The following is a 19,474-nucleotide window of genomic DNA, read 5'->3' as shown; positions in this document are numbered from 1 at the left end:
TGCACGGACAGCATTCTTACCTCTGATTGGTGAACCACCTGGCGAGGTAATTTGAATGCAAATAAGATCAGAGAGAAGCATTAGTACAAAAGGAAGGAAAGCCACAAAAAGCCAAATCAGATAAAATAAAACGCGAGAGAGGGCCTTAATAAATACACGGAGAAACTGAGGTCTGGCTAAGGCCGCTGCAGGTGGTATGTGAGCAAGCGCCAGCTGCGTGGAGGCGAAGCTGTGTTCCCCAGGTCACTGGCATGGCTCTGAGGAGGGGGGCAACTGAGGCTGGGTCAGAAGGGCTGGGGGGTGGCAGGAATCAGGACGGTGAGGCAGGGCTCCTGCAGACCCCACTGGCTGAGGTCAATGGAGGGGGAAAGTGAAGAGACGAGGTGATAACCCCACCCTGCAGGGACCCCTGAAGGGTGTCCCTGAAGTGCACAAGATTGAGTAGGATTTCAAAACAGAGGACTTACCCAAAGCAAAGCATTTAAGCAGACAGAAGAAAGGGCTAAAGGGAGGGCTCACTTCAGGCCACTTCCAGACCAGCCCCCTACAAACACACACACCAGCCCCCTCCTCACCATCGGGTGGCAGATCCCTGTGAGGTCACTCAACCCTGCTGAACAGAGTGACCTGCAGAGTACCCCCAACCTGGCTGGTGAGAGGCAGAGGCCATGCCTCACACCCCTTTGCCTGCTCATTGCCTTGTAACCCTGGGAATCAGCAGCCTAGAGGGCCAGAGGCTCACCCTGCAAACACCCGGTGCGGGGCTATTATCAGGTCTAGACTGGCTCCCTCCCCAACAGCGGCCCCTCTCTCCGGCTGCCCCATCCAGAGGAGCGGGGACCTATGGGCAGGTCCAGGTCAGCACTGTCGACCCTGCCCCTCTCTGCCCACTCCTGGGGAAAGCAGTGTGCTGGAGACAAACACTGATTACAGCTCATTGAACCTGACACCCACTGAGGAGGAATTATCCATGTCCGCAAGAATGAGGAAATAGAGGCTGAGGAACATCAAGTGCTCGAAGCCCCAGGTCACACAGCTTACGAGGTGGCAGGAACCAACCAGGGCTGGCTCACAGCCTTCCCACTGGACCAGGCTGCCTCCTGCAGACTCAGAGGCTGCAGAGAAGGCGAAGGCAGCGCTGGGCCCTGGGCAGTGTGTGAGGCGCACAGAGACGGTCCAGGGAGAGTCATCTTCCCGGTGATCCTCCGGGCATGCTTCATGGACCCTCAGGGTCCCTGAGGCCCTTTCAGGGGTCTGCAAGGTCAAAGCCATTTTCACATTACTGAGAAGCTTTTGGTCTTTTTCATTCCTGTTCTCTCATAAACAAACAGGGAGTCTCCTGGAGGCATCAGGATGTGATATCACAATAGACCAAAGACAGAAGCAGACAGGAGGATCCAGCTGCCTTCTATTAAACCCCAAATTAAAGAGATTTGTAAAAGTGTAAAACAGGGCCGCTCTTCTCACTGAACGCTTTTGTTTCACAAAATATAATTATTTTCCATTAAAAAAATGTTGTTTATGTTAACACGTAATGGATTTTAAAATTATTTTAAAGTGGATTAATAAATACTTAAAATTTTCTTGGTCTTAACATCTAATATGGCAAATACTGATAAATAATCCACACAAACAAAAGCTCTTGGAGATCCTCTGACATTTACAACCAGGGGTCCTGAGACCACAATGTCCACAGGCTGATCTACTACAGTGCAGGTCTGACATGGGAGGGGGAGAGGGAAAGGGAGGGGAAGGGGTGGCCACCTAAATGCTCCAGGGCTGGGACCCCTAGCTCTGGCCTCAGTAATCCCAAAACCGAACCTGCTGTGTGACAAGACTCTGGGCCTCTCTGGAAAGCCGTTTCCCCACCAAACTGAAAGAATTTGTCTTTTCCATTTTCCGTGATGGGTGTGGGAGACTGGAGGGTCCCTCAGACCCACACTACCCCTGAGGGGTGCCAGAGTGTTCGGATAAAAGGGACTGTTGCTGGCAGCAGGCCCTCCTGGCAGACCAGCTGGTGCTAGGACGGAATGGGGGCTGCAGCCCTCAGGCCCACCTGTCTGGGCCGGTGGGCCTTTCTGCAGCCAGATGCTGGCATCCAGGCTCAGGTGTCTGGCTGAGCAGCGGACAGTGTGGGCAAGTGGTCCTCCACGGTGATGGGGATGGTGGCATATACACTCAGGCCGTGGGATGAGTGCAGCACTGAGGTGTCCCAGTGCTCCTTCCGGACTTGGCAGAGCGTGGGGGCCCACAGCAGTGGTCTGGAGTCCCCACCTGGTGGTCAGCCCCGTCTTGGCTCCAGTGATGCTGCCCACTCCTGACTGACTTCCACTCTCCCTGAGTTTGTGCCCATTCCTCTGGGGCCCACACCGGGTCTCAAGTTCAAATCCTTCAAGAGGCACAGGCTGTGGCAGCAGGTGACGTCACTTTGGAGAAGAAAGCACCTGTTGAGCAGGGGTCGTGCCTGGGCATACGCACTTGTCTCATGCTTTTGCTCCAGGCAGCCACGCTCTGATGCCATGTGATGGGGCTCAGTCCGCAGACACCTGAGGAGTTCTGGGTACAGTCGGGGAGGGCCTGAGGTTCGGAGAAGACGAGGCTGTGGCGCTCTGGGGCCCTGGCAGGGCCCAGCCTCTCCCCAGGCCCCAGTTTAGTCAGATGCGATAGTAGAAGGCCCTAGATGCAGTCCCAGGGGATATCCCCAGCCTCGGATCTCCACGTGATCCCGGGTGGGTGACTCCCTAACTCGCCTGTAAAGCAGGCCTGATAATCACAAACTGCCCTACTTCTCATGGTTGCAAGAGAGTCAAGTGCAACCAAAGGCAGAAAAGCACTTTGTAAACGGTTGGTGATGCGTAAACTGTGAGGTCCCTGTAAAAGCTGAGTGCTCGGGGCTATTCCACTCCATCAGGGACGCCCCTGTCAGATGTGCCCGGCACAGTTCCACACCCTTCTAAACCGTACAGGCCAGGGGCATCAGCTACTGGGTCAAGGGTCAGGACCAGGGTCAAGCAGTGATGGAAAGAGTCTGATTATTGAGCAAGTGGGATGACTGAGGCCCCCTCAGATGCCATCCCAGAAGCTGGATCCTGGGCCATTACCCTTAGGTCACCGCTTTCAGGTGGCAGGAAAGGTCAAACAAGAAAGGTTTCCCTGGACCTGAGAAGCAGGTCTGCAAGGACAGGGCCCAAAATCAGTAAATCGTTTATCCTCAGGGCTCAGAGATATCTGTCCTAGAGCTGGGCTTGTGCTGGTCACCTGCCAGGCCCTTGCAGGCAGGAGCCAACCCCAGGCCCTCCCTGCAGAACACCCAGCCTAAGTGACCAGAGCTGGAGCCAGATGGTGACAACACATAGCAAGGCGAGTCCCAAAGGAGTGGGCCTCACGCAGAGAAGGGGGGCTTCACGTTCTAGTGAATGTGAGCAGAGGGTGAGGATGTGGTTGGGGGACTCGGTACAAATTGGGGAGTGACTGGAGCTACAAAGAGCCCCATTCACAGAACCCTCCTCACAGGCCAGTCAACTATAGCTCTCACTGCCACTGCCTCACTTAATCCTCACTGTAACTCCTTTTTAAAGATGAGAAACTGAAGCTCAAAGTTAAATAACTTCAGTGAGGCCAAGAAGCTAGTGGGTGAAGCCAGGACCTGATGAGAAGAAGCTAGAGATGTGAGCTAGGGAAGAGTGAGAAGGGCTGTGTGTGCCTGTTCAGGAGTGTGCACGTGACCACGGAGGCAACGAGATGCCACCGAGGCCATCAGAGCATACGGGGCACAGACAGGAAACTCTGCCAGTGCTGCAGGACGGATTCAAGGGGAGAGCTTGGAAAGCAGTGTCCAGTGACCTGGGATACAGGAGGAGAAAAGAGGACCAACGTGAAAGCCATGTGGGTGACCAATCAAGAGGGTTAGGGAGCTCCTTATATAGAGCAGGAGTTGGGGTATGTCCTAAGTTCCGGGTTAGAGGGGCTGCCACTCACAGAGAGAGGGTCAGTGGAAGCAGGGCACCACTGTTCGGAAAGGAGTTAGCACCCTTCACGGTCAGGGTAACACCCAGAAGCCAGAGGGCTTTTTTTAGTCTAGGACTCCAGCAGGATGTTTGGGTTAGAATGACAGAACAGGGACTTGCAGGCGTGGAGACAGATGGAACCTGAAGCTACAGGGGTGGGTAAGCCAGCTGGGGGAAGAGCTCTGTCTACGGGGCAAGAGCAGGGCTCACGCGCTCCCTGCCCGGAGGAATGAGCAGACCGGGCTGCCGAGCAGAGAAGGGGCGCTTGGAAAAGAGGGAAGCCGGGGCAACCGGGGAGCGAGTGGGTTGAGAGGGAGGCAGGGTGGCTGCTGAGAGGCTGAGGAGGCCAGTGAGCAGCATACCATGCACGAGCTGACTCATGGGGCCGTGAATGGGTGGCACCAAGCCCGGCACACAGCAGGCGCCACATAAATACTTAACAAACGGAACACGCGAGACGGCGTGCCTTCCCGGAACTGCTGCCACAGACAGTGCCGGGCGGAGGCCAGGCCTGCGGGGAGGACCATCTGGTTGCTTGGGGAGCCTGCCTGGGGGCTGCGGGGACACGCAGAGGAGCCGAACCGTGGCAGCCGCTGTGCCACACTGGGCAGCGGCCGCGAACGCTGGCGGCCTGTTTCCTGCCTTGATTATGGCTGTTTTAATTAACTGCGCTACAGCTGCCTCCATCTTGTTGAGTTTTAATTAAATTAAATGAGCTAACACTTCGTAGGCTGTCTCAGGCGGCCGCAGCTGGGACCAGAATCCTGTCCCTGCTGGGTGGTTCATCCCTTCCTCCTTCCCTGGGCACCATGGGGGCGCCCACCCGGCGGGAGCTGGTGTGGAGGGGCTGGCACCCCAGGGGGTGACATGACACCTCTGTAGCCGGCAAGGCTCTGAGAGGGGTTAGGGTTATGACCTCCTTTGCGGTGTTGACACCGCAGCTGATGGGTACGTTGGTGCTGGCCACCCGGCCCGAGCCTACCATCCCACAGCTGGCAGGAGGGCTCCTGGACTGAGGTTGACCAGCCCAGCCTGCACTGGCGGCAGATGCAGAGCTGCAGCCAAGCGGATTCCAAGGCTCCCTTCCCACAAAAACGGAATCAATTATCCTGGCGGGAGCCTCGCAGGCAGATCGATCGACGGGGCGACACCTCCCGCCCGGTTTCAAGGCAGTATCCTTGCTCACAGGGCTCCAAGCTGGCTCGACTGAGACATCCAGAGGAGACGGGTGGCCCGGGTGGCCAAAGGATGGCTGAACATCCCCCTGGCTGCAAGCCTCTGAGGTCCAGCCTTTGGAAGCCTGATGAATCAGACATCTTTGGCCTCTTTCCCTGACGTCCAGAGAAGCACAGAGAAGCACTGTCCGGGCCCCTCTCTCAGGCCGGGCTCCAGGGAAGGTGGAGGATGAATGCCCACAGAGCACCTTTGCAGAGCCCAACACAGGCTGGGAAAGACACTCGTACCTCCAGGTGCAGAGGCGGGCTGTAGTGTGGAGTCGGACAGTCCCAGGAAGGTGAAGGAATCACTGATGAGCAGCCCTCGCTGCCAAGCTCTCTTCCTGGGCAGCTCAGGTGGGCCTACAGCAGTATCTGGCCCACCCACCAGGTACCCTCTGCTCAGCCCTGGAAGGTCAACCCAGGCCAAGGCCTCCCGTAGCTCCCAGGCCCAAGAGAGAAGCGCTGGGGTCCAGCCCAGCACCTTTCCTGAAGTCTGCGCGGCCCCTCGACCCTAGCCCTCTGCTCACCTGAACGCAGTTGCTTGATGCGGCCGTTGCTCGCGGCGGGGTCCACAGGGAGGAAGTCCTTGAACCAAGAGATCTCAGGGTCTGGATTCCCGCCTGCTGCACACAGCATAGTGGCCGTGCGGGCCTTCTCCACCACCTTCAGCTGAGGCCCCATGTCGATGGAGGGGAACCCAAGGGGCAGCTGTTCCTCTGCAGACAGAGAGCAGATGTGCATGTTAGGGTTGGCACTGCCTGCCGGATGGGACCGTCATGATTCCCAGAGTGGCTGTGACCCTTGGCTCCTCTCTTTTCTGCATTCTAAGTACGACGCCTGCCCTGACGTGAGGAACCAGAGTCTGGAGCCCTACTACCCAGCTGTGCCCTTCACGGGGTCAGCGAGCTGCCAGGGAGCCCACCGTGTCCCGCCAGGGAGTTTACAGGTCTGAGAAGTAGGCCTCAGACTGCAGACATGAGTACTTACCTCTCCAGGCCCTGGGAAAATAAGTTTTGAGCCTCTCCTGGCCACAGAAGCATGTGCTTCATGGACACTGGGCTGTAGGGGGCCCATGGCTCCCACAGTGGCATCGCCAGCCACAACTCAGCCCAGAGGCTCCCTGTGCCATCCAGTCCCCACCCTCTTGTGTGCGTGGGTAGTGTCCTTTCTGCTGCCTGCATCCAGCGTTCAGCTCCACCAGGGACAGAGCCCCATGTCACCGCCTGGGTTCTGGCCCTGACTCTGGGCACCCTTTGCCTTACCAATGACCCATCTTCAATCCCTGGTGCCCACCCTGAACCTCCTTCCTTACTCAGTCCTGACCCTGGAGGCCATGGTCAGGCCTGGGAACCCAGGCCTGAGCATGTGGAGGCTGAAGAGATTTAAAAAAGGGAAAAAAAAAAAAAGCCCTGTGAGGACATCAAAAGTTGATGAGGGAAGCAAAACTCCTTGGCTACTGCTTTCTCCCAGCTTGCCAGTGGTTGGGGGCTCACAGAGCAGTCATGTCCACAGGAGCAACAGGGATGGACCGCAGCAGCACACCCCTACTCCCACTGCACACGGACTCCTGCATTAGCCCTGAGGGACCCAGACAGGGGCAAGGCTGCCCACTCCCCACCCTTGGGAGCACATGGGGCTGAACACAGACTCTGGACAAGTGCAGACCAAGTAGAGCTCCCGCCTCCATCACTAACTAGCTCTGCGACCTGGGAGTGTTACTAATCCTCTCCCTTTATCCATTTTTATCTATTAACAAGGTTCAAGTGCCCTCCTTATAAAGTCATCGTGAAAACTACATCTAATGATGCACATAACGTGCTGGAAAGTATCGGACAAAGAATCAGAACCCAAGGACTACTGGCTGACATTATTATAATAGCAAGGGCTGGGCCACCAGGGCAGGCAAGTACCAAGACTTGGGCCTGGGGCCCCCTTCCTGTCTGGTGAGAGGCGCCCCTTGCCAGGAGCAAACCACAGAGTGAGTGTGGTGGTTCGGCAGAGCCTCTCCACCAGTGTGGATGCCGGGCTGCACACCCAGTAGGGGAATGGGAACCCTGTCCTTTGTCAGTTTCTTGATAGAGGAGCGGGGCCCCGTGGTTGGGGAGGCCAGCACCACACCCATCTCCCTCCCACAGGCCCAGCTCGAGTGTGCGGGGATGTTTGCTGAGGTCAGCTCCCATACCAGGGAAAAGGCAAGTGGCATCCTCAGAAAGGAGGAAGGTAGAGGCTGGCAGGGCTGGTCCCCCCAGAGACCCAGGAGAGGTGACTGGTGGGCAGGCAGGAGAGGAAGCTGGAGGAGCCCCAGCAGGCAAGGGCAAGACATTCCTCTCTCTGCTGCCACACCCCAGGGGGCGCTCTGCCAAGGCTCCAGCTGCCTAAGCATCCCTAAGGGACTGTGACCCTGTCGGGGGAAGGGGCGGGGACCAGTAGGAGTCACCTCCCCAGCTTCTCTAGGTAGCTGGCAGAACATCTCCCCACCTGCAGCCCTATAAATTCCAGACATGAATCCAGCGTCTGTTTGGCTGTAAATATGATGCCACAGCATCCTGACTTTTAGCTCTGATTTTTAAAAGGAAAATGTTAACCGTGGCAAGAAAAGGGAGGATGGAAATGAAAGCAGGACTTGGGATGCACCAAGCAGGGAAACAGCTTCCTTTGGTCCTGCCGCCACTAGCTTTTCCAGGAAGGCCCAGGCAGGGCTCCATCCACTTCCACCCTTCCTGGACTCCCCAACAGCCGGGGGACACTCTGGGCTGTTGGAGCCATCCCAGCCCACTGGGGCACCAGTCTAGTTCTTCCCAGGCCTCAATTCTACCTGCTCAGCCCTCCTGAGCAGTGGAGTGGTAGCGGGGCAGGGCCTGCCAGAGTTAGGGCCCAGGAGTCAGTGGGCCTCCATCTCTACCCACAAGGTGCTGATCAAGGAGAAGGGAAGAAGTACATACATCTGCAGCCCTGTGTCCTGGGAATGTATTCTGAATTCCTAACACGGGGAAAGTCTTTGGGATCGTGCCAAATTAAGGACAATTAATTTTCCTCCCTCAATTATCGTGCCCTCAATGGCTCCGTCCTTGGCTCAGATCATCCCTGAGGCATAGCCGCCAGAGCCTAAAACCGGCATGTGTGAAGAGTCCATAAAACAGCGGGACCCAAAAGCCAGTCCCTTGTGCCAACTAGGCTTCCAGGCACAAGTCGGAAGGCTGCAGTTCTGCACCTTGGTGGGGGGAGCGTGTCTCACAGGAGGACTCCAGCCCTTCAGGAATGACCTGCTGTTGGCTCTTCCTTCCACACTCACTTGGTGGAGCACCCCCACCCCCAGGCACATTCAAATATAGCCAAGGACAGCAGCCACTTACTGACACCTGTGCCCGTCTGGCCAAGCTGAGTCCTGGGCAGGCTGGTGTACACTGACCGACCATCAGACTGTCACGTTTATCCTCTTCACATAACCCCTGTACCTTGAACCGCAGGAGCTTGGGGTCACTGTACCCTGAACCACTCACGCTAAGGACCAGGGCAAATTCCTCCTCAGGCTGGCATCACATGATCACTTCAAACCCATCAACAACGGGGAAAACAGAGGCCCAGGTAGAGGGATAAAGGTCAGGTTTATGGAGCACTTCCTAGTTCCAGATAATGCATTAAAATGCCTTACAAACTGATCTAATCTTTACTGAAACTGTGTAAAGTATATGAGCAAATGCAGGCGCAGAGAGATCCAGGAACCTGCCAAGGCCACAGAGTTAAGTCGAGGTGGGGCTGGGATGAGACCAGGTGGTGGGACCCCACATTGGGCAGGGTGTGGGCGCTGGGCTCGGGATGGCCCTGCGGGAGCCAGCCACCATCCTGCTCCCATACCACGCCCTCTGCCGGCTGGGCTTCTGGCTGGGCGCTCCATCGCAGACCCCTGCACACAACGCCGCCGCGTTTTTATTTCTGCAAAACGAACACGACTGCTCCACACACGGCCACCCGCCGGCACGCACCACTTTCCAACACCGGCACAGACTGGTCACGCCGAGTCCGCTCAAAATCCATCCTGAGGGCGGCGGGGCTGCGCAGCGCCGCGGGAGGAAGGGTCCCTCCCCACTCCAGACCTCCTGGTAACTATGGCAACGGCGGAGAGCCGGCGCCTCGGCGGAAAGGCGGCGCTTGCGAGTCCAAGCGGTGCGCGCATCCGCGGTCCGAGCCGCTGCGACCCCTCCCGTCCCCTCCTGAGCTGAGTCACAACACCCCTACTCAAGACCCTACTCCCCAACTCTAGGGAGCCCAGATTCCTTCCCGCTCAATCGACGCCTAGCTGGGGGCTGCCCCCTCAGTGCGCACAGAGCGGAGAGGTCCCCACATCTGCCCCTGGCCAGGTTTTTGCAGTGTGTCCCTCTGAGGCAAAGGTCGGTCCATCCTCTGATAAAAGGGTCCCCGCGAAGAAAAGAAAAACCCGTGGGGACTTTAGTGGACCTCAGAGGTACTGGGAAGCCTCTACAGCTCTTTGTGTATTCTGCCTGCATGCAGTTAGGGCGCACACATTCCCAGGGTCTGCCCACAGATCTGTGTACCTGGGTTGGGGACACACGTGTGCATATACACTGGTCTTTAGATACTGCAGTGGGAACCCTGATTTCTTCTCTGCCATCCTCACTGGGCAGAGAAAGGGTGCGGGGGCCGGGGGGTGGGTGTTTGGAGCCTAAGGCTCAGACAGGGACAAGAGCTTGGCCCAGGTCCCCACAGCAGGAATGCAGTTGGATCAGTGCTATCTTGGTGGCTTCCTGAAGGAGGAGGGAAATGCAGAAGTAGGGAACACTTGAGCATGAGCAGCCAGGGAGAGCTTTTTGTGGGGAGGGAGGGAGGGGCTGCCCGAGTTAGGGCTGGGGGAGGGGAGGGAGACAGTGGGAAGGTGAGGCTGGTTGGAGCTGAGGCCTGATGGATGAGGCTAGGGTGGGGGTGGACAGGGGATCAGCCTAGGCCAGTGGGGGAGGGAGGCTGCTGCCGCCCCCTACAAAGCACACACAGGTCTCTTTGTCCAGCTCAGCTCGGGATGCCTGAGGCGGAGTCTGGGCCAGAGGGAGGGGGCTGCACCAGGGAGGCGGACAGATGGAGACGCCTCGCGGGGTCCCGGAGCGGCGGCACCGTCTGTCAGCAGGAACTCCTCACTCGTGTTTACCCAGCTTCCTGGCGTCTCTGTGCGCACGCAGGCACGCACACACACACACACACTTACACCGGCTGCCTGGGGTGTACCGTCTGTAGGCCTGACCCCCTTCCCGGTGCCTGAGTGTTGGACCTGGCCTCACCTCTTCGCTGAACGCAGACACCTAGATCCGTGCACAACCAGGGCCCCACAGAGAGATACATGGAGAGAGACAGGTGCAAAAATAGAAACATCCACGTGCGTGCGGAGGGGCACCTGCAGCGACAAGCACCTGTGGAAACAGACGCACGCAAGCAGAGCCAGTGGGAGGGCACGCAGAGACGCGGAAACACACATGTGCAGACATGCAGAGCAACACGGATGCTGACGTGGCGAGTCGCCTGGAGACGCCTGTGGGGCCAGAGCCGGGAACCGCAGACGTGTGGAGACGCACGAGGGGACCTGGTGGGTAGCGAGGCTGCTGGCTCCCCCAGCCCGCCCGCACTCTAAGGGAGCCAAGGCCACCTCAGGCCCTGTCCCTGAGGCAGCCCCATCCTTAGCAAGGTCAAGGTCAGGACACCCCTGAGCAAGCGTGAAGGGCCCCTTGGACCTGCAGGCTCCCACCCTTTCCAGAGCCCCACCCCTCCCCCAAGCTGCCAGGCAGTCAGGGAGGCCTGGGGAGCCTTGGGCTCCCTTCGCAGCTTTCAGTCTTCATTTTCAGCTTTTTCTAAGAGAAAACTCCCACCTCTTCCAGCACTCAGATTTCATCAAACTTGGCATCTTAAAAGCCTGTTTTGTTTTTGAATCTGAGCTGTTTGGGGCCTGTCGCCGAGAACAGCCAAGCAGGCGAGGCCTCCCCCTCCCAATCCCCTCCTCCCCAGGACTTCCCTGGCGCCTCCTAGGGCTCTACTCAACGTGGCTGGTGAGGCCTCCCAGCCGCACGCCACCAGGTGACCCCGGGGGCTGGCCCCAGGTCTGCACCCTCCACATTCCAGCTTCTGGGGTCTGACCCACGCTGAACCCTCCTCCCAGGGTTCCCAACTCAGTCCTACTCCAGGACCATTCTCTCGGTCCCTTTACCCCAACTAGGTTCCGGCCCGGGCCCTCCAGACCACTGAGAACCTCCCTCTTGCTCTTCAGGTCCCTGCAGCCCAGCTGCCACCCCCATGGCTTGACACCAGCATGCTCACCAAGGTCAACCATGACTCCATGGAGCTAAGTCCAGAGGCCACGTCTCAGCAGTCATCTTGCCCGACCTCTCGACAGCACCCCTCCCTGTTCCTTCAGATTCTTTTCTCTTGACTTCCAGGGACTCACCCCTATAGGAAGACCTAGCATCTGAGGCTCCATCCAGGCCCTCTTCCTGTCCTCTGGCTCCCTAAGACTTGCCATTTCTCTCCCCCCTATCTCCAGCTGTCCCTCAGAGTGCCAGGCAAAATCTGAACAAGGCCTCCTTGACACCCCTCCCCAGGATGCCTACACATACCTACTACAACAGATTTCTAAGTGGACTCATCAACTTGCCCCTCAAACGGGTCCTCCTCTCATACCTGAACCTGAGCAAATAGCACTGCCATCTACATGGCCCGGAGCCAGCAATCCCGAGTCACCCGCCTCCCCAAGTCCCACAGGCAAGCTTTCTAAACTGCATGGAACCCAGTCTCCCTTCCTCCTCTACGCACTGCCTGGGTCTGGGCCACTGCCACCTCTTGCCTGGGCCGCTGCCCTGACCTCTCACTGGTCTTCCAGTGCCCGCCTCTGCACCCTCAGGGACCTTTCTGAAGCACGCATTTTATCAGGCATTCCCCTGATTAAAATCCTCTCTCCCCTGGCAACCAGAGGCAGGGGACACCTCATCAGGGGTGGAGGATGTGCACACAGAGGGGCATTTAAAACCTCCAAGCTGGCTAGCTGTTCCCAGAGTTGCCGGTTCTGCTGCGGTCCTGAGGCTGGGGCAAGGGCTGTAGGCGAGGGGGCCACGCACACAGCAGGGCCCTGTAAATACCTGTGACTGCAGGGGTGGGAGGGGCAGGCTGGGCACAGAGAAGGCATCCAGTGTCTGTGGCTAACAGAAGAGGCAGGCTTACTGCCCACCCCACAGGAGGAACCATTCAGAAAGGGATCCACTTGGGCCCCAAGATAGATCAGAAGATAGATCAGAACTAGAAAGAAGTGAGGGAACCCAGGTACCAAGAAACCTAGAATCTTCTCTAGGTTTCTTCTTCCCTAGATCTTCAAGACCTTCCTGGCAATGCCCACCTACCGACACCTCTCCCACTCCTACGTCTGGGGCTCAGATCTCTCCAGGGAATGGCTGCAAAGCCTCATATCTGTGTAGTCCTGAATGTGACTATGGTCACAGCAGGGCTGGAGGGACAGGTCACAGATTCCACAGTCATGGGGCCAGAAGCACTTAGGTAATGCCTCAGCTGTGAGGGAAGGGGCAGAAGCTGGCCTGGGTTCTAGGTGCTAGGTTCTAGGGGCCCTTTCTATGCCTTCTGTGGATGCAAATCAGGGAGGTGATGGGCCCAGCTTCCTCAAAACAAGCCCGTTACCTGGACACGTACGCAGGCAACAGGAAAGGGGCATGGTGGGCCTCTGCCTGTGATAGCCCTTTACCCAAACGCCCCACCCCCTCATCAGCCCTGGGTCAGGGACACGGAGGAGGGTGGGGCAGGGAGAGCTGACTCCCTGGGGAAATGCCCACCCACCCTGAAAACACGAGCTTCTGTACTGGCCATGCTCCGGGTGCAGCCAGCCCAGGATGGCAGGCCAGGGTTGTATGCTGTTCATCAGTCCTCATCTTCAAAGGGGCTTGGCATGGGGCTCAAGAGGGCCTCATCATCCCACAGTCCCCAGACCAGGGCCAAAACCACGGCCAAGCCTGGGGGTCCAGGCCCAGCACTGACTGCCCACCTCCTGCCACCAGTCACTACCCCACAGGCCTGACAGCAGGCCTCCCCCAGAGCCTATCCCCAACAAAGAGGGCAAGACCAGGCACGCCATGCAGGCACCTGGATTCCTGGGCCTCTGTGACCTGGAGTGGTGTGGTCCTGGTCAGCCACCAGCAGACAGCAAGGCCAGGTGGGAACAGGAGAGAGGGAGCCGGGGCTCAGTGGGGGAAGGAGACGAAGAGGAGAGAGTCCCAAGGCCTGGGTAGGATCCCTCCCTGGTGCCCCTCGCCCTGGCCTGCTGAAGGATAGTTTCTCAGGCACTGACAACAGCTCAGGCTGACCACTCTGCCCCACATCCATCTCTGTATAGCTGCCCTGGCCGGCCACCAGCCTTGAGCAGGGATCCTGTGGGGTCCTGGAGGCAATGAGTCCAACATCTCTGGCCTCCTGCAGCACCAGACTAACTGCACACACTGGGCCCAGGCTGCTTGCTGCACACCCCTTCCCCCGCTGTACACAACAGCCCATAACATGCACACCACCTGCTGTTCAGCCCGCACGCCATATAAACACTGTCTGATGCACACACGGCATGACGTACACCACCTGCTGTATACACCACACCACATACACACTGCCTGATGCACGTACGCACAAGCACACGCATGCATGCACACACACACAGTCGGATGCACAGCCCCCGTTTTCTATACAACCCATAAGGCACACACAGCCCATAAGACTGTAACACCACATCACACACCTCACACACACAGCCTTCCAGAGAGCGCACAGGGCACACACGCCACCACACGGGTGCGTGTTGTCTGCTGTCTCCATGACCACAAGCAAATGCTGCCTCTTGCGCTCTGAGTCCGCCAAGCCAAGCCCTCCAAGACAAGTCAGAATGGCTCATGTCTGCTCCTTGGCCTTTCTCCTCCTTCCCCCTCTCCCCCTTCCCCTTCTCCTAGACCCTTCCAGAACCTGCCCAAGTCACCAGGGCCCGGGCCACACCTCTGCTGTCTGGCATCCTCCGGGGCTTTCCTGACCACGGTACCTCCTGGCTGGAACCCACTGGCCCAGGCAGATCCTGAACCTCCAGACTGAGCTCCAAGACCCTCCTGGCTCCCCCACCTCCTGGAAGGAAAGGCCGGAAAGCAAGGCCTGCCTCCCCTCCCCCTCAGCTCCCCCTCCCTCACGAGGGAAAATGTCAGATTCCCTGTCTCAGTGGCGTCGGCAGGCGGGTTGGAGGGGGAGTGATTCAGCCTCAAGAGTGCAGAGTGAGAAGAGCTTTTCCTGCCATTACCCGGCGAGGGAGAGGCTGGCGCGCTAATGGCTTCAATTACCACTCAGACAGGAACGCTGGGCAGCTCACCCCCAGCTAGCTTGTGCCGGGCACCCCCACCCTGTACCCAGCCCGGGCCAAGGGGGTGGGGAGGCAGCCGGCTGAGCATTGCTGGGCAATCGGGACTCCCTGGGAGTGGCAGTCTTGCCCAGGGAGCTGGGTGCAAAGGCCACGGAGTGGGAGTGGTGTGGGGTGCTTCAAATGTGAGAGGAGCTGGGCCTGGCACAGCAAGGCAGGGCAGGGAGCCCGGCATGGACACGCAGGCCGGGGATACAGCAACCTCTCAGCTGAGCCGAGTCATCCCAGGGAGCCCCGGGCCACTCCTCTGAAGTGCCCAGCGTGTGCTGAGCTACACGCAGTGCATGTTGCGCTGCATGTAAGGAACTCAACCTTGAGTCCCAGTCCCCAAGCCAGCTTCCTCCTCTCCCCAGCCCTCCTCCCAGGAATGGCCCTGGCTCTCTTCTGACCCAAGCCCACAGCTGTAGTCAAACTATCCTTTCACCCCACTCCTACATACACCCAGCCTCTCTGGCTAGCAGGGGAGGCCTGGCACGGTTGCGGGGAGGTGCTTTCCTCAGGCCCCGCCCTCTGGCACCTTTTCGACCTCCTACTCCACTCCTTTCTGCCAAGCCCAGAGCCAGTCAAGGTTACGCAGACCAACATGGCAAGTCAGCATTTCACCTTCCGGGTGCTGTGTTTCAGGAGCAGGAGGGGGGCTCACTCAGGCCCACAGCTCCATCTCAACCGGGCCAGGAGCAGGCCTGGGGCTGCCATGCGCTCCCCAATCTCATCAGACACCTCTCACACCCAGAAGCATGAACACACCCCTGTCCCCTGCTACAGAAACCCTCCTCCAAGAAGGCCCCTCCAGAACTAGCATGTAGGGACTTTGTGGGGACTTTTCCTCCAACACTAATAAGGAGTCTCTCTTCCCTTTAATTCGAGGGCCTGAGAGATGCCCTCTGGGGTGGGAGCCACAGTCTGGCCCTTCGGCCACCTCCCAAATGCCAGGGCAGGGCAGATGGCTCCTGCTGGGGCAGCGAGCAACAGAAGGGACGGCAGTGCTGAAATACTTATCCTGAGGTCATGAGTGGGGAAACTGAGGTCAGGGGTGGCAGGGAGGAGCTCGAGAGCACCCAACCGTCAGGGATCCTGGTGCAGGGCCTGTCCTCTGGGCCCCCGCCCCTCAGGGGAGTGGACGGTGGGGGCTGCGTCACCCAGAGGCCAGGCAGCACAGACACCAGGCGCAGGCAGCTCACGTGTGTGGACCTTAGGGTGTGTGGCTTTCAGCCCTACAGCAGCGACCATTCAGGCCGGAATCCAGCAAAGTGCTTAACTGCATCCCATTTAATCCTCCCAACCAGCTTGGGTGGCAGGCATCACATCCCCGATTTACAGATGGAGTAAAATGAGGCTCAGAGGCACAGCTACTCACCCAAGGTCACAAGGAAAAGAGAATAAGCGGTCCAGAGCCCCTGACCCTAGCCGCTGCCCCTCTAAGCTGGAGGGCCCTGCCCTGCCTCGCAGGAGACACACAGGCACAAAGGAGTTACCAAATGGATATGAACGTGAACACATAAAGCCACAGTGTAAAAACGGCTAACACAAAAAGATATTCAACTGTTCTCGTAATCAAAAAAATGCAAATTAAATTGAGATGCCATTTTTTGCCTATTAACTTGGCAAAGATTTTTTTAATGGTAATTCCCACTGCTGGTGAGGATGTGCAGAAAAGAGGCCCTCTCATGCCCTGTTTGATGGGTGTGTAAACTGACACAGTCTTCTGGAAATACTGAAAAGGCTAAACATCGCATGTGGCCCTTTAACCAAGCAATTCCACTTCCGTGCATCTAGGAAATAATCAGGAAAGTGAACACATCTGTAAGGAAGCACACAGTCCCTTATTTATACAACCAAAATACAGGAAACAACATGTGTGTCCAACAATAAGGGAATGGCTGAATAAATTAGGGTGCTTGCATGTGACACTCCCCCACAGCCATTAAAAACAATGAAGCAGAAAAATACTTAATCGGCAGGAAGATGTTCATATGTTTTTTTAAAAAGCAGTCTACAAATCATTGGGCAGAATGTAATCTCGTTTTTGTTACATATATAACGCATGCACAGAAAATGGACTATAAGGAAATAACCAAATGTTAATAGTAGTGGTAAGATAAACAAGTGATTTTAAATTTTTCTTTTGTGCTATTTTATACTTACCAAAATTTCAACAGTGAACAGGTATTGGTATTGCAATTTTTTTTTTAAAGCAACAGTCCAAGCCATGTTTTGAAAATACATGCAGACATAGTCAGACTGTTGCCTTCATCGTGGCAGGTGGGGGTGGGCGGCGATCATGTCACTCCCTGTCTGCGGCTTCCTGTGTCCCCAGGAAAGTGTTTCGCAGCCTGGTTGGTCCGGTGTGATCTGTCCTCCAACCTCTCCAGGCTCATGTTGAACCACCTACTCTTCCCCACTTTACTGTGTCTTCCAGCCACCCGCCACCCCAAAGCCAAATGGAACCACTCAAGAGTTCCCTGAAAGCTCCATGGTCTCCTGCCTCTGGACCTGGGTGTGAGCTGATGCTATTTCCCCACCGAGGCCCCCACCCCAACTGCCACTTGTCTTCAGGACTCAGACAACAGCTCCCTCCTCCCTTGAACCCCTGTGCGCCCCCCACCCCCCACAGTCCCCTGGGCCTCTCGTACAGAACGCAGAACATACTGGAGACTGAAGTCGCAAGGGCAGGATCAGGTCAGATAACTCTCAGAACACAAGGAGTCATCAGGGCATGTTTGTGAATGAATGGAGGAGCCACCAAGTGAGAGAGGTCATTAAAATCCACATACAGAGCCCCAGCCTCCAGCCTAGGGCCCTTGCTCATAACAGCGACTGGGAACACACTTCTCTGAAGCCTCTTGCCAGGTTCCACAAGAAAATCACATCCACTGCCACGAATCATGTACCCCAAGTGATACGTAGCTACCACCTCACACCGCAGGTCAGGCCCCAGACCCCAGCCAAGCAACACCCCGGCTCAGCACAACACAAAGACACCACGCATATGCCAAATACCCAGCGATCATCGCTGTCCACCACTGACTTTCTCTGACCCCAGGATGGCCAAACACACTGCAGTCCACGGTGGGGCCGGAGCTGGCTGGCTGGCTGGCTGATCCCCTACGTGAGTCTCCCCGCCCCCCGATGCCTCATCCCTTTCCAGCAGGTACCTTCGAGCACTGAGAGCTTGGCACTGGTGTTGATCTCCCCCAGACTGTTGGTGGCCGTGCACTCATAGATGGCTTCATCTCGCTGCACCCGCAGTGGCTGGATCCGCAGCACAGACCCTGCCCCGTCGTCAAACTCAATGACCTGCCAGAGGATAGACACACCGTCACAGCCTGCTCGGGACAGACAGCGGGGCCTGCTCAGGCTCAGCCTTTCTATTGCTGAGAAAAAGCCCCCAGGGCGGGAGATCAAGAGGATGTGATATAGGACCAGACCTCAAAACAGGCAGAACTGGGGCCCTGCCTGCCCCTTCCCACCCGAGGCTGTACCTCGAAGCGCTGGGAGCTGACTTTCTTCCCCTTCTTCATCCATGTGATGCGCGGCTTGGGTTCCCCCGTGGCTTGGCACACGAAGGAGGCCACCCCTCCTGACAATCCAGTCTGGTCCTCGGGGACCTTGACAAAGACAGGTTTGCCTGGAGAGAGAGGAACATCAAGTCACCAAGGGATGGTCACTGCAGACATGGCCTATGTTACAGCGGGCAGGCGTGGGGGAGGGGAAGGAAGGTCTATAAAGGAAACAATGGTAGTGATGCCCGGCCCTTACGCAGTGCTTCTTATGTGTCAGGCGCTCTTCAAAGAGCTGTGAGCTCCTCAGGTGGGTTTTATTTCTGCTTATAGAGAACTCAAGGTACACAGAGGTGATGGGATTTGCCCAACATGACAGCTGCTTAGTGGCAGAGCCAAGATTTGAACCCAGGCAACTGAGTCTGGAGTACTGAGTCTGTACTTTAATTGCTTCACTCTTCCGTCTCCCATCCCCTCAACAATTCCAAGCTCCAGGACAAAGGCATGCTGAGAGCTGCTGGGAACGGCCCAGCCTCTCTCGCAGACATGACTGCTCTCCACCCAGGTGATGGTACCACCACCTACCCCAAGGCTCGAGCCAGAAACCATGACTCCTCCTCTCCCCAGCCCCCACGCACCATCAGTCCCGGAGGCCTAGACATTCCATGTCCTAATCCAGAGACGTCCTATCTCTGGATGTCTTCCCAGGTGAATGCTGTCCTGTAAATCTACCCTCCCCACCCAGCTCCCACTGACTGGGTGATTGTCTTCTGACGGCCTGGACGTCTCCCCAGAGTTCCACCGAGAAGCAGCGGGAGGGGGAGAAGGGAATGGGCTTGGACACTGTACGGTCGGACACTGTACGGTCACGCCCACCCACACCACTCTGATATACAACAGGGTCAACCTGGAATCCCACCCAGGGTCATGAGATGCGGGAAACGGGGCCTTCATTAAGATGTAGCAACGCCTCGTTAATCCCGACAGCGGATCCATTTCCTATTAATCAGGCCAATGAACAGCTCCAGGAAGGCTGATACTGTGAGAAGTGACCTTTCAGACCACCTGCTCGGTGCTGATGAGGCCAGGCCCGGCCTGGTCTCTGGCACAAAAACATGTTTGTGCAATGATGATAATCCCACTCTGTACCTGGTACTTTATCTCATTTAGTCCTCCACTGCTTGTTGTCCCCAGTTTAAAGGCACAGAGAGGTCAAGTCACTGGCCCGAGGTCACACAGCCAATGAGCGGCACACCTGAGATTTGAATTCAAGCCTGTTTGACTCCAAAGCACCTGGCAGAAACAGTT

At 57.2% G+C, this 19,474-nt stretch overlaps 1 protein-coding gene across 9 annotated transcripts in view; it reads right to left on the bottom strand.

Moving 5' to 3' along the window:
- The window catches only part of PTPRF (protein tyrosine phosphatase receptor type F), an 84,327-nt gene that overhangs the window by 43,000 nt on the left and 21,853 nt on the right, over positions 1-19,474 (bottom strand). For 5 of the 9 annotated variants that reach the window (XM_086383813.1, XM_086383838.1, XM_086383828.1 and 2 more), the window contains 4 exons: positions 18,149-18,294; positions 17,822-17,963; positions 5,752-5,940; positions 21-38 (listed from right to left, as the gene is read on the bottom strand). In XM_086383813.1, coding sequence (XP_086239939.1) covers positions 21-38; positions 5,752-5,940; positions 17,822-17,963; positions 18,149-18,294 — 495 coding nt within the window. The remainder of the gene's footprint in view (positions 1-20; positions 39-5,751; positions 5,941-17,821; positions 17,964-18,148; positions 18,295-19,474) is intronic. The other 4 variants (XM_086383824.1, XM_086383848.1, XM_086383846.1 and 1 more) reach the window with 1 other exon arrangement.

Source organism: Bos grunniens, chromosome 3, assembly GCF_055505025.1.
Source record: "Bos grunniens cultivar Pamir isolate PY7600 chromosome 3, Bosgru_T2T1.0, whole genome shotgun sequence".
In the NCBI taxonomy this organism is placed as follows: domain Eukaryota; kingdom Metazoa; phylum Chordata; class Mammalia; order Artiodactyla; family Bovidae; genus Bos; species Bos grunniens.
Note: the sequence above shows the minus strand (reverse complement) of the source record. Positions and strands in the feature narration are given on the sequence as shown.